General features: G+C 44.5%; 1 protein-coding gene across 5 annotated transcripts in view; it reads right to left on the reverse strand.

Moving 5' to 3' along the window:
* ARMC8 (armadillo repeat containing 8) overlaps positions 1-15678 on the reverse strand; it is a 61468-nt gene that overhangs the window by 29740 nt on the left and 16050 nt on the right. For all 5 annotated transcript variants that reach the window (XM_032697947.1, XM_032697944.1, XM_032697946.1 and 2 more), the window contains 2 exons: positions 5645-5787; positions 5449-5546 (listed from right to left, as the gene is read on the reverse strand). In XM_032697947.1, the coding sequence (XP_032553838.1) occupies positions 5449-5546; positions 5645-5787 (241 nt within the window). The remainder of the gene's footprint in view (positions 1-5448; positions 5547-5644; positions 5788-15678) is intronic.

A 15678-nucleotide genomic window follows, 5' to 3' on the forward strand; every position in this document is an offset into this window, starting at 1 on the left:
TGCACAGATATTTGAGATTAGGTAAAGATTTGCAGTGTTTATTTTTTATTTTTAATATTTAATACTTATGTATACATACAATTATCGTACTTGTTTTAGGAAGCTTTGCTGCCAACAATCCAGCCTTCTCATTCTCAGTGGAAAACAACAGGGCAGCAGAGCCAAGAGACACACTGAGAATAAAACCAATTTGTTTCTACTGCTGGTTCCTCAAAAACTGCAAAGGATCAAGTGTGCAACAGCCTCACTTCCCATTCCAGCATCCTACAGAGAGAAAGTTACTTCCCAAAACCTTCCTCCCAGGTACACCAGCCACACACCCCTGCCCATCTCATGCTCATGTGCACAGGAAGGGCAAGGGACAAACTATTTTTGGCAGTGTTCTTGGGCTCTGCCAAGAGCAGCTCCTTTTCCCATGGCACACTGATCTGCCTTTTCCTGTGGCACACTGACACACACAGCATTTCCTGCCAACTCCAGAACCCAAAGGCCAGCAAGGGACTGGTTTGGTGGCCACCAAATCCACAAGCATCCTGTAACAGCAGTGATGGTCAGGGCCACAAGGAAGCGTGTCCTGACCTTCTCTGGCAGAGGTGACCCTGCAGGGGGCTGTGAAATCAGTGGGGACTGGGCACAAGCCAAGCAGAGCAGCAAATTTCCACAAGAAAGCAAACAGAAGCAGCCAACAGGTCAACCTTGCTCTCAAGAAACCATCTTACAAAGCACAGCAGGTCCCCAAAACTTCCCAAGTGTCTCCTTGTTTGAGAAAAAGTCAAATAAACTGACAACATGCTCAGGATTCCTCTGTGGTTCCACACACTTGACTCATTAAAACAGATTTTTTCCCTTTTCTGTAAACCTTCAGGAGATTCTAGATAGGAATTCATAGGTGACAACATCCACTGAGGTTCTTGGGGAGAAAAGCAAAGCCAGAAGAGTAGCACTAATTTATTTACTGGATCAAGGGTGACTGCAGTGGCCCTGTAGAAGGCTTTAGGACTTGCCCTCTTTCCCTTAAGCTGTTAGAAAGGCTTTGTATCTCATCTCTAAACCTGAACCCGTGGAACTGCTTATGAAAATCAGATTTCAGTCAAAATACATAAGAAAAACCTTTATATTACTCTTTATTAACTAAGAAAGTATCTGAAATATATAAAGAGTGCAAGAAGGCAAGCCAGGAGCCCCTGAAAATCAGCTGAAGCAGAGAAGTGGAGAAGATCTCTGATGCTTTCACAGCTTCTACTGGAACATACCTTCTCATACCCTAGTTTTTGTTTCCCAGACTACTAAAAATACATTGCTTTCATTTTTGAATACAATAATTATTCAGTTAAGCTCTTGCAAAGCTGCAAGAATGCTTGTGAGAAAACTGTTAATTTTGTTCCTTGATTTTGCTAAAATACATCCAACTTGTATAATCATATCAGTATGTCTATCAGAAAAGAATTCAGAAAGAGTAAAGGGATGCATGGACATTACTGACTTCAACTAAATATGAATAGTGATTCTGTGTCAATATGAGGCTACATAATTCCACTTTTATTCATATTAATACCTAAGTACAAGGGACATGCCTGCAACCCTAATGAGTGAGATTGTGTCTACACTCATAATTGACAGGTAAAACACTGAGATTCACAAATCCATTAAAATATTGTCTGCTAACAAAGTAGTTCCAGGCAACTTATGACAAAAATCGCTACATCACATATATTGTAACGAAATCATCCAAACAGAACTCAGAGGGAATTAACAGCTGCAATTACCTGCTTGGATCCCAATACCTAATTTCTTCATATTCCTTTTTAACACTAAAACAAAATTTGTAAGATCTATTCCTCAAACATTTCTTCCTAGTAGAGGATTGCTCTTCTTTTTTCCAAGCCAGCAAACTGAAACGCTCCTATCCACCCAAATAACTCATATTCAAGCTCCATGAGCTAGAATTGATTATTTTGCAGGTCTCATTTTCAGGAAGCAGTTCAGCCTGGAGAACATTCAGCTCAGCCACCACAAAGAGCAGGAGGAAGGAAGGAGGGAAGCATTAGGAGCTGACCCAGATTCCTCCTTTGGTGGCAGCAATCCCTGAGCAGTGTGGGATCACTGCTCATTAAACACCTGGGTGTTAATCACTGTAACACAGCCTGATGCTCTCACTTGTTCCTGCTCCCTTTCTCCAGGTGACGTCAGGTTTTCCATGCCAGCTGCCCAGGAAGGAGCAATGAATGCCTCTCACTTGGCATCACCACTCACCTAAGCTGGAGATGGGGAGATTGCTCAGACTGATTCCTCATGGTCTGAGCAGCACAGGCTCATCCTGCTGCACTGCCTGCACTCTCCAAACTCCCTGGAAGGACAGACTCATTCCCAGCAGGGAAGGGGCCTCCTCCTGCCAGGCCAGCACAGCAGCACAGACAGCAACTGCCCACTAAAATTGTACCTGGGTCCACTGAGGAAGGGAAATGGGATCACAACTGAGAACATCTGTGAGGAAACATGGGCTAGAAGTGTTTTCTGACATGGAATCCATTCTTTTCATTTTAAATGGAATAGTAAGAGTGGTAGTGACAGGTTATCACTCCAACTGGATGTACCTCAGTGCTTCAATCTATGCAGCAAGTCAAAGCACACCCAGCTGTGGTGAGCTGGCTGCTTCCCACGGACACAACACCTCCCAGGATCACCTCAGAACTCAATTATCTTCACCTCAACAGTTCTCCCACCCCTGGACTCCACGTCACTCCTCATTCCATGTGCAGGATGGTCACTCAATCCCTCTCAGCTCCAAGGCCTGGTCCCTTCCTGTGTAGCAATTCTCCATAGGATGTGTTCACCTGGCACAGCAGGTCTGGATACAACCTGCTGTCACATCTCAGCATCAGCACCAAACCCCTGCCCGTTCTGAGAGCTCAGGGTTCATCCAGCTCAACACACCTATGGGTGGGGCTGCACATTCTCCCAGGACAGATCCCAAGTTCCTACAGGAAACAGCCCAAATGTTTCCACCTCCAAAGAACTATTTTGTCCTCAGAACTGAACACAATTAATTACACAGAACTGCCACTATTTTATCCTTCAAGCTCCTGTCCATAAGGAAGGGTTCAAGAGCAAAGGTGTAGATCTGACACACAGCATTTCTGCTGGGAGAAATATCCAGGTCCCAGTGGACGATGTGGACCTGCTACAAACACAAAGAAATGCTTTAAGCAGCACTCTTTGAAGAACTTGTATTATCCTTGTATTTTAACTGAGAGCTCCTCTAAAACCTCTGGAGTGACTGAAACACCCCTGAAGATGTGGAGCTACCTCAGAACTCCTTGTCTTGGAAACAGTCCTGGCCAAGGTTTGAGAGAGAGTGTCCTCCGTGCAGTCAAACCACACAGAAATTCTGGGATAGTGTCCATCTTGGATACACCCAGGATCCAACCTTTCAGAAGTTTTCTCCAGAACTGCTGGGCAGGAATGAAAAGCCATTGACAAACTTAGTCTCCTACCTTTCAAAATAAACCTGACAAAGGCAGAATGAGAGAACTTGAAGATGTGAAGCTGCGTGGAAATGGTGACAGTCTCCCTGGAGCTGCTGGGTTTGGAAACAAAGAGGGAGCAGGGAGGCCAAATGGGAACTTTAAATTCTTCCTATTATTCTCAGTGTGGCAAAGCAAAGTGTCTGTCATGAAGTGCTGATTAGGCCCATAATTACTCCTTTAATTGTAAAGCCAGTGTCTCAACTGCTGCCTTGTGAAACACAGCCTGCAGCAGTGTGGGCTGTGGCTGCACCTTCCAGGAGACAGGAAAAACACCTCTCCTTTTCAAAGGATCTGCATTCATTACTTTTCAAATCATGGTTAGAAAAAAGCAGATTTTTAGAAACAGGACCTTCAGCACAGTCATAAAATAATTAACTTCCAGGTGCCCAACTGGAATGGAAGATGGGAAAATGGGTATTACAGTTGGAACTAAGAAGCAAGGACCTCTCACCAGATGTTCATTTCCTGTAGTTATGATTAATTCCAGGACATCTCACTGGCCTGAAGGACTGGGGTAGCAATTCTGGTGTCACTGCTGTGCAGCAGAGAAGGCAAGGGATGAAACACAGACCCCAGGACCTTGGGCACACTGTTCCCACAACATCAGTGGTAATTTCTATGCTAATGCTGTTCTTTCCCATTTCTGTCCATACTCTTCCCTTTCCTTTCTCTCCAAGATATCAAATCTCTCCTCCAAGTAGGGAGCCATTAACAGTCTCTACTGAGCACTGATCCCTGGGAATAGGGACGGATGTTAAGGGACACACTCATCTTTAGCCCTGACTAAGGCTGAGAGCAGGAAGCAGATGCCTCAGCAATTACCAACTCATAGAGGCCGATTTGGGGGAATCTGGGAGCATGGAGTGGAGCCAAAGGAAGGAACAGACACAGAGAGGAAGCTCTTGGATCACTCAGGAGAGGTGCCTTCAGTGGTCACACACACAGTGTGTGTTCAGGTTTGTTTCCTGGCTGAACAGCCAAAAAACAACTGGGGAAAAGGCAGTGAACAGTGGAGGACAAAACTGGCTGTTACCTACACACATCAAATACAAGGTGTGAAGAACTGCAGGAAGACTTCAGGAGGCAGACCAACTAGCAGATGAAGCTCAGGACAGATGTGTGGTAAGACTGAGTCTGTAGAAAACTGCAGGTTTACATACCTACTTCTGGAATGAAAATGTAGGAAATCATTGGAAAAGGAGGAGAGAACAAAACAGACATTACAGCACAGGAATTGGTTTTACCGATGACAGACACCTGATTGTAGAGAAGGGATGAAATCAGAGGCCAGCTGTGCCTCCTTCTCCTCCTTCCAAAAAAGAGGCAGTGCCTGAGTTTGAGCAAGGCCAGGGGACAGCAGTGCCTTCAGAGAGGGCTCTGCCCAGTCACCCCAAGAGGGGCAGCACCAACAGCCCCACTGTCACACACTCCCAGCTGATCTCGGCACAGCAACGGTGCAGGGACACTTCCCACCCTCCTGTCAGTTAAACACCAATCACACACACAATAACTAAGAACAGTGACATTTTGGAGGTGAAGCTCTTCCACTGGAAGCACAAAAACTAAGCAAGCACCCTCCCCTCTGGAGTGACAGGACTGTGTCAGATAAAATTAGGCTTCAGAAAGTAATGTTGCCAATATAGATGTGATAGTGTAAACACCATTTAGAGACAGCTTTTCTTCCTTAAGATTGCACAGAGGCCTGAAAATGTTAATTTTGTTCTTATCAGTGTGCTAACTGTCAACCATCTCATATCAAACATCCTATGAATGACAAGGGAGCCAGGTACCTTCAGTGTAGGTGAGAAATGCTGATGCTGTCGGTCAAACACGCCCTTGTTACTACTGCACACAACAAGATTCTTCACTGCCACCACCTCTATAGGTTTTAAAAGGACATAATAATCTGCTTACAACTTACTGTGTACAGCAGATCCTCTGGAGTCACGGGACTGATGAAGATGGTCCGGAGGCATCGCAGGCAAGCTTCGATAAACTTCAAATCTGGGGACAGCAATCCTGCAAGGACAGGCAAAGGTGACCATTCAGCTTCATTACCTTTGCTTATTTCAGTCCTTCAGGAACATCTACTGACATGGAGCATGCAGGAGCAGTACCTTGCAGTAAGGCTGGGATAATATGGCAGTCTAGGAGGGATTTGACATTGTTCTCTGTGCCCATGGCAAGGCTGCCCAGGACCACGGCGCACTCCGTCCTCAGCTCCGTGCTCGAGCTCTCCTGCTGAAGTAAGTACAGCAACCTGCAAACAGAATGATTTGTAGAGAAAAATTCAGATAAAGAGAAATTATAAGTCAAAAAAAAAATTAATCTGAATCCTGCTATGTAAAGAAGATGAAGTCCTTAATAAAAATACCAAGACTAAATAAGGCTGGATGAACACTTCATTGATAAGAACCTTTTGACACTTGTTCCCATGCAGGTTTCACTGGGTGTTATGGCAGAAAGACACCACAGTGCTTTCTCTCAAAAAGGCAGTGTCACAGTCCTGATATCCGGGATGAGGCCTGTCAGGATACCAGGGAGATCCCAAATTTCAATTAAAGGAAATGAGGCTGCAGCATGATGTCAGTGGAAAGGGAACCTCATGCACTCCCCTGACACCCAGGGACACAATTTCTGCTGACACAATGCTTGGTATCTTTAGCAGTGATTTTTCTGGGTCACAACTGCAAAATAACTCCCTCCTCAAGCACAAGCAGGGGGGCTGAGAGTACTCTGAGTTTGGAACACCAAGAAATGATCACATAAGAACATGAAGAAAGCCCAGGAATGTTTAATGTGCAGGAAGGCAGCTGAACTGCAGCTGAAGAGACTCACCTGGAGCCTAAAGCACATCTTTGCCAACTATGTCCCCATCAATTAGGATTCTTCCTACAGTACCAAGACACCCAGGAGTCCCTTTGAATGTGCTGCAGGTTACATCAGTAGCACCTGAACCACAGCAGAGATCACCACAGTGGAGTCATGCAAAGAGCCCAGAGAGCAACCAGATTCCTACCTCCCATCAGCACAGGAGATAATCACTGGGGCTCACATCAGCTTAGGATGAAAACAGTTTAACTGAAGGCTCCCACAATATACATCAGCAAAATGAACAGGTCAGATGAGCTGTAACTGAGACAGAATTCCTCTGTACACGTGACACAGACAGTCACTTCCCTGGAGTCACTGAGCTCAGACAGAAACATTGCCCATTTGGTAACACACTGCTGTGTCTGGTTTGAAAAGGTCTCTCCTAAAATGTACTGACACCTTCCCAAGGAGCAACAAGGAGCCAGAAGCCAGCACCTACCCCAGTGCTGGGCAGGACAGAAGTAGGTACTCAGGTAAACAGATCCCTGAACAAAAATGCCCCAAAACCTGATTTCCTAATCCAAGGCAAGAATAACCAGAAGCACAGTAGCCAAGTGCAATGTAGGAACATGGGTGTGGGATGGGCAGCCAGGGAAGTGCAAGCAGCCCCACAGAGACAGTGACACACTAGAGGACCTCCAGCACACACTCCAAGTGTTTCCCACTTACTAAGGCAGAAAGTGCTTTTTGGAGCCCCCTACACTTCAAACCTACAGTAGAAGGCCAACATAGCTCAGCCTGTCCCAGGAGAAAGTTGAGATCAAAGGTCTCTTCCCTACCTATAAGTTGCACATTCACTCCATGAAATCCAGGCTATACCAGGCAGCAGATGATTTACCAAGCTCTTGGAGAGAAACAGCAAAGGAACTCCCCGGAATTCCCTAACAATTTATTTGGATGAAAAGTTTCCTGTCTGTGGATCTGTGAGGAACCTGCTTTGCTCCTAAGGCAGGTTTGCCAGCAGCCAGGGAGTGCTGGGGTCACGTGTGCCACCGGGATGGGGCCAATCCCATGGAGGGAAGATCTCCAAAATACAGGCACATACTAAAAAGATTAAATATCATTTCTTCCTGAACACAAACAAAACAGTTGAAATGTGGCAGAAAATTAATGTGTGTGATGCAAGAAACCCCAAAAGCACAGGTATCTTTCCTCCTTTCAACTTCCTTTGGATTCAATGGATCAGACTGGCACAAATTCAGGACAGCAGAGATTTCCTGAATCGCTGCTGTTTTCTTCAACCTGCTCCTTCCACAAACTTATCAAAGGTATCCAGGTTCTTTGTCCCAGGTTGTCTGGTTTACCTGAAAAGCCATTTATTCCTGATATTTAGAAACCTCTCCTAATTTCTTGTATAGATCTATTCCTGATTGACACCATTTTGATAGAGCAAACATTTTATCCTTTAATTTGTATTCATTCTTCCCAGTTCCCACAGTGCCCAGCTAATGGTCCTGAGGCACTTTGGCCCAGACCAGCACTTGGTCAGTGGGGCTGATCTGCTGCTCTTCCTCTCACTGACAGGGCATGGGATGCCAAAAAGGCTCAGAGGATCAGTTGTTCCACAAAAGCATCTCTCACACATTTGTGCAAACACCAAATTAACCATACCTACATTACCAGCTTCTGGGAAAGGAACAAAACTGATACTGCAGGCAATTAAATTACATGTTTTTAAAGCTCCAAGTTCTGGTGCTGTATTATTTGAAGTATCAGCTGTGCCATGTCCAAGGTGAAGATTAGTGCTGTTTCTGAGGGAGTACAAAAGAAGCAAAATACATAATCACTGTTATGCAGAATCATCACAAAGGAAAACCAGAGCTCCACTTGCAATCCCAGTGGGAGTGGATAACCTTGCACTGCTGTTGCTGCTCCACAGACAGCTGGGTTTGTTCCCTGCCTTGTACATCAGGTGAGGACACACAGGAACACACAAATGCACTGAGTGATCCCAGCTAAAATTCATCCTGGAAAAGATGGGAAGTTTTGTCTGGACACTGAGCTTCCATATGGAAAGTACAATCTCATCTACTGTTCTAACTCTGACTGACTCCTCTGTTGTATGAGTTGGTAAATATTGATCCAATTACTAATTAAAAAATGTCAGTAGCCATCACCTTTTTTTAATAGCTTTCAATAACCTAGAGGTAAATTTGGAAATTCAAGACTATTTCCTTCCATTTTCACTAGGAAGTCCTGAAAACCTGCTCTGAGGTGCATCTTCCCTGTACAGATCACACCAGTGGCCTTCTCTGATTACTAAGGACTGGGATAAAAACTCTGCTCCTTATACCCAGAAATGTTCAGTCACAGAATCACTGAGGTTGGAAAAGCCCTCTAAGATTGAGCCCAACCATTCCCCCAGCACTGCCAAGGCCACCACTGTCCCCAAGTGCCACATCCACGTGGCTGTTAAATCCCTCCAGGGATGGGGGCTCCACCACTGCCCTGAGCAGCTGTGCCAGGGCTGAACAACCCTTTTCCATGATGGAATACTCCCTCATACCCAACCTGACCCTCCCCTGGCACAGCCTGAGGCCGTTCCCTCTCCTCCTGTCCCTTGTTCCCTGGGAGCAGAGCCTGACCCCCCCCCCGGCTCCCCCCTCCTGTCAGGGAGTTGCAGAGCCAGAAGGTCCCCCCTGAGCCTCCTTTTCTCCAGGCTGAGCCCCCCCAGCTCCCTCAGCCCCTCCTGCTGCTCCAGTCCCTTCCCAGCTCCGTTCCCTTCCCTGCACATGCTCCAGACCCTCAATATCGTGTCCTAAAAAGACCTTTTTCTTTTCCCCCCCAAAAGGATTTTTACCAAATTCAAAAGCACCCTAAATTCTGGAGGTTGTTCTCTTCCAAGGAAAGTAATTGCTATTTTCTTTCCCATTAACACTCCACACTGGGAACAGATGTTACAGCAATGCTGCTGCTAAAGAGTGAAAATGAACCACACCAACTATAATCTACAGTCTTTCTATGTGCTTAAAATAGAAAGCCTTAACTAAGCTTTATAATTAGTGAAGATCAAAATTTAAGTTCAGATTTTATATGCAATAAGTTTCTGAAATATTAATAATATCCTTTTCTACATCTTTAAAATAAGTGTGTGTTTCAGACTACGTTTTCCACAGAGCTAGACAACCGTATTATATTTTCTATTTCTGTCTTTAAAAGACAGAACTGACACCAAGTAACATTGAAAATTAAGTAGTTACATGACAAACTATGAAACTACAAAAAGTTTCAAGTCAGCAGAATCCATATTAACCACTGAAGATGAAATTGTGCATTAATAAACTACTGTCAAACATTAAAGACAAAGACCACATCCTTCTGCTGTCCCAAGGAACATCCTGGACTGGTTTGCTGTTCCAAGGGTCTAGCTTAGACAAATCCAGCAAAGATGGAATACATTCCTCCCATATATTAATATCAACAAGATTAAAAGGTAGAAAAATGGCAAATACTTGCAGGGGGTAATTTGGATTTTGGAAATTTCAAAAGTATGACTAAAGTACTTGTCCATAGCCCACATTTTAAGAACAGGCTGTCCCTGCATAACCTGGATCCCTGATCTCCAGCCTTATCCCCTATCAGCCACCTCTCTGACTTCCCAACCTGCAGAAATACTGGGCCAAGGCTCTGCTCTGAACCACTGACTCACTTTCATAGAGCCCAAGAGCTTCAGGAGAAGCCAAAGGCACAAAACATTTACTGTGAAACAGCAAAAAGGGGCTCCTGTTCTTGTTGGCACTCTGTAGCCCATGATCCTGCAGTGAAGCTCATCACAATGAGACAGGACAGGAAATAAAGCAATGGAAAGGTCTCACAACATCTTCAAGAATATTAATCCAAGGTTTTAAAATGCAATACTTGGACTTTTTTCAAACGTCTACAAGGCTCCTTAAGATAATTTTCTCTAACATTTATCCAGAGTACCTATTCCTCCATTTGTCCCTGCCCTTCTAACGGCAATGAACTGATTAAAGCCTCTTTCTCAGATGTCAGGAATGTATCCAGGCAATCATACCCAAAGGAGGAAGGTCAGCAAATCCATCCAGAGGACTGTTCAATGAACTCCAGGTACAACCTTGCCGAGACACCACAGCTGAGGTGGTGATGTACTCTGAGCCACTGATCAGACTCACCTGGGAAAACCACGGGTTTTCTAAAGCAGAAAAGGAAAGCAGCTCCTGAACAAGAGGTAACTACAGTGCAAGGGAGGTAAACAGTGCAGATTTTCCTGGGTTTGAGGATGACTGAGTTGGGGGAGGAGCACCAGAGTTCCACAGTGTGTGTGATCCAGACCTCATCAATCCAGCCTGAACACAGACCTCATTCAGTTAAAAATAACAGGAGCTTCCTCTCTGACACTCCAGCCCACTTCCAAATTGTCACAAAAGCCTCTGAAGTTAAGACACCTGGGAAGGAGATGAAAGTCAGCACTTCCTCAAACCCCACAGCAGGCAGTGGAGACAGAGCTCAGGGGAACAGTTTGATGAAGCTTAAGACACCTTTTATCAAAGTATATGAATCAATAAGAGCTTTAATTCAGCCTTGATTATCTGAATATTTATTATTAGTCCCCTTGCAAAAGCGATGAAAACGCTATTTGCTGGAATTACCACAATTCTGATTAGATCTTTTTCTGCCTGGAACATTCTTGTCTTCCAGTCCACTGAAGACCCAGGAACTCTACCATGGAAGCACAGATGATGGAAGCACTCCTGAGGTGTCTGATTTACTGCAGGCTGATGGGACATGGAATAAAAAGCTGCCCCAGGCACAGAGGTTGAGCTCTGAAGGCTCTGCAAGTCCCAGTGAGAGTCAATCCCAAACTGTGGACTCAATTAATGGATGAGAATAGCTCAAACAAGATAGTGTAACACACTTTTTTTCAAAAAACTGCTCTTTTTAAGGCTTTTTAGGCACTACTTTTCAGACATAACAGGAAGCAATCACTGGCCACAGAATTTTCCAAAACGAGAATGAAGTATCATTTCAAAAGTACTCAGAATAATTTCTGTACAACAACATCTGAAGTGACAAATTAAATAGTTATGGATTCTTACACACAAGGACTCAAAAATATGAGTGATTTTTATGACTATCCTGCAGTGAGATGCCACAGTCTCCCTTCAGGAAGCGATAAGTCCATTCCACATCTCCAGAGGTTGGATCCGAGGGCCTGGGCTAACTCTGCTCCCTCAGAAACCTGCACAGCACAGATAACTGCTGCTGAAACATTTCAGACACCACCAATAGTACTGGCAGCTTCCTAGAAGAGCCAAGTGGAGCAGTATCCACTGTTATGAGTAGGGAATTTAGCTGCAAAGAAACCTTTTCCTCTGGGAATAACACAAGGAGTCTCAGCTTACAGCTCCAGTAATTTATCCTAATGCTGAGACATCCTCACTTGCATTAATATTCCATGAGTTGTTCCATACACACCACAAAACCTGCATCCAATCTGACTCTCGTTCACTTCACGAAATCCAGTATTGGGGAGTTTTAATATCTGAAGCTGTTCACACGTGCACACTTCTGGAGTGACTTGAAGGATGTTCAAGTTGCTGCAGAACGGCCTCTCCTCTTGGTTACTCCACCAAAAAGCTCATACCCGATGCATTAGCACTGTCAGATCTGCAGTCTGTGTGAGCTAAATTTATTCCAATTTTTCCCCCTAAGACCACTCCATGAATCATTCAGCAAAACATAAATACATCCTGTCTTTGCAGCCATTTATACAAGAATGTGGGATCAACACACAGCCCCTGAAGCCAAACATCAACACACTTACACAAACAACACTCACAGCTTTTTAACATACACAGTCAATTACACTGCTTCAGTTTAGTACTGTTCTTGAGATGACAAAAGCTTTCTGCTTCACAAAAAATGTGTTAATAGGCATTATATAAAGCAACATCTTCATCCAGTCTTGCATCAACCATCTTATGACTTTGCTCAAGATTGATGTCTTGTAAGCTCCTCACTGAACTGTTCATTCCATTTACCTTTACAAAACATCAACATTCAAACTTTATTCTATGTCTTCCAGAAATTCCTGTGTGGAAGTATTTTTATCACATTAGAACATCAGCCAGCCTATGACCACCATCTGAAAAACTACTGCTCATTTAGACAAACCAGCTCTAAAAGGTCTGGGGGGGGCCAAGTGACCTTAAAACAAAATCCAAACTGTTTTTACTTCCCATTCACCTGCAGCTTGAAATTCTCCACTGTTCACAAAAAGATCAAACTATATTCCCACTGAGTTTGACATCATCATCCAAAATCCAGCATCTGCACATGAAACAGGACATCAAGAACACATTTTTTAGTATTTTTGGACAGATTTGACTCTTACAGCACCCTAGGAACAAATAACACAATATATCGTAATGCTACTTTCTGCACAACATTTTTAAACCCAAAACTTAAATTCTAACAAAAACACACAACAGCAGAGGTGCTATCAGAGGTACAGGTTCCATTAGATCAGGCACTTCAGAGACAGGGGCCTGCACAGCCTTTAAACAACAGCTCTCGTGCAGTTCTGCTGACTGCAAATATTTGCCTTGACTCACATGCACTTCAGAGCTGGGCCAGAAGAAAACTGGAACAAGGCTATCTACCACCCTCGTGGAGAGGGTTAGACCTCATTAAGAGACACCTCATTATGCAACCAGGCCCTGACTCCTGTTTAAGACAAAAGCAAGGAGGAGCACAGGAGGCTGGGAGGGCCCCTGCTCTGCACCTCTTTCTCCGCTCTAGGGCAAAGGAAACCTTGAGAATTATCAGCAGGGCAGGTGAAGCTCCTTCCCCTGAGCACACCAACCCCAACATCTGGGCACAGATCCCTGCCCTGTGGGGTACACGACACAAAGGATCCCAGTGCCAAGTGCAGGAAGAAGAGAACGAGGCATCAGGAAACTGCGCCTCGGCCTCGTAAGGAGGTCCAAGAGGTCTGGACTGAACACCTCATTAATGGCCTGGGACAGAGCCACCAAAGGCATTTTCCTTCTCATCTTTTTTAGTAGCAAAGCAGCAGTCTTTTATTTTTTTGTTTTTTGCAAACTCTAAAAGAACACTGCCTGAAGGAATCTGATTATGTTTAACAATAAACTGAAATATAAAATCTCAGAGGTGTCCATGTTGGTGTGTTCAACAGCCCCAGAAATAATTTAAAACCTCAATAAATTCTATTAGTTTTCACTTCCACAGACAACCTGACAGAATGCTGGGCAGAACTGAAAATTCAAACGATGGCACAGAAAGGAATCCATCAGCACTTCTACAGGTCCTTTAAAATGTGCTCCAAAGAACCCCTAACAAATGACTTAGGGAAAGGTTACAGTTGACTACATAAGGTTCTTTGAGGTGCACCTACCTAGAGAAAGCCTTGGGAAAAAGCACACTACCACCTTACAGCTCCAAAGAATTGACGGTGTGACAAGAGAACAATCAGCTGGAAGTCAGAAAATCATTTCTGGTAAGTGGCAAGAATGATTTAGTGTTTTTGTCAAAAGTCTTGGGTGGTTGGGATTCAGATTTGATTTAAAAACCTCTGTATTCATTTTGGAGCAAAGGAATAACTGAAGCTCCTAATGAGAAACTACCTTGGAAGTGGATCAGACTTTAAATATTGCACTCTCAGCAATAAGTAGATCAGCACTAACTTGACTCAGGGAAGGTTTTTGACACAAGAGACAGGCAGACAGCCCTGCTCTGCTGGCTGGAATGGAACCCTGCCTGCTCCATGCTCTGCCCTCCACCAGCTGAAGGGAGAGAGGAAACACATCCCAGGAGCAAAGGGCCCTCTTGGTGGCTGGATGACCAAGCAGCAATGCTGCATCTCTCCAGTGCTCCACAGGCCTAACACTGACTCACAGCTACTTACTCACAGGTTCAGTTCATTGAATGCTTCTCTTTTCCAATTCCATGTCTCAGCAGTTACAACTGGGAGCAGCAGCACTGCAGACTAAGTGCTAAAGAACACGGGTTAGTCAGTTCAGAAGCCCTATCAGAGTGATAGACAGGAACAATTCACATTTGAACTGAGTACTCAGGCATTTTCCTGGGAATTAGGCTGGGAGAACAAGTGATGGAAAGCATTAAATCCTGAACTTGGGCTCTGAGGAGATGTCTGCCATGGAGACAGACACAAAAGCTGCAGTATTTGTTGTCATAAAACTGTTGAGTCAAGGAGCACACCAACAATTATTCTGGACTTCCTCGGTCTCTGCTGGCACTTATGTGTGGGAGAAGGGAAAAAAAGGTGAAGGACAGTACAAGTAGGAAACCCCTTTTAGACAAAGCTAAGTTGGCCTGCCACTGAAAGAACAGGACCTGAAAATGACTCTTCCCCTCTAAACCGTAGAAATTCTATTTTCTGGGATTGCTACTAGAAAGTAACAGTTTCAAACAGTAATGTTTCTGCAGTCCTGACAAAGGGGCCTGAGGCCAGCATTCCATGAGAACTGCAATTCTGTGATTCTGGGAAAGAGATATAGAAAATCTTTTCTTCAGAAACAAAATCCACATACAGGCTGGCTACATTTACATTCTGAACGCCCAGGACCACGTCTGTGCACACATTTGTACAGTTTTAACACCTCTTAGTTTGTTAAGTCCAGACATGGCAATTCTGTCAGCTTTCTTCAATCACCTCGGTTCTTCTTAGCACCCCCTTCAAAACAAGGGGTCAGTGGTGACCACAGGTCAGGCTGAACTTCAAAGGGCCTAAAAAAACTCATTTAAGGTATAGATACATCTCCCTTTTCAAAGATGACACCACTGAACAGCTCATGGACTCAGGAGGCCACAGGCCCAGAGTTGGCAGCGATCCAGTCATTTTTCCAGCATGGAAACCTTCAAGGGACTTTGCATTTCTTTCCAAGTAGCAGTCTAATAGTGTAAAATAATAGGGCTATTACACACATATCAGTAGTATTTGGGCCCATTTCAAACACAAGATACTTCCTAGACTTGTTTCCAAACCTCACATGAGTCTGTTCTAACATGTGAACCCACCGTTTTCTTTTCCCCCAAGTGCCAGGTCTGAAGGAGTTCTTTGGCTCTGAAGGGTCTTTTCTGAAAAAGCTTGCTGGAGGAACACTTGGGGAAGAAGGGGGAAGCAAGAAATGGGTAAACAAGAAGCTGAACCACAGGACAAAGCAGCAGCAGAATCCTAACAATTCCCAGGCCACCAGAGGAAAGAATCAACTTCCCCTGAGAGGCTGCGCTCAAACTCTGGGAAAAGGAAACTTTTCTCCTCATTGACTTTGCA

Source organism: Chiroxiphia lanceolata, chromosome 10 (genome assembly GCF_009829145.1).
Source record: "Chiroxiphia lanceolata isolate bChiLan1 chromosome 10, bChiLan1.pri, whole genome shotgun sequence".
Classification (NCBI taxonomy): Eukaryota; Metazoa; Chordata; class Aves; order Passeriformes; family Pipridae; genus Chiroxiphia; species Chiroxiphia lanceolata.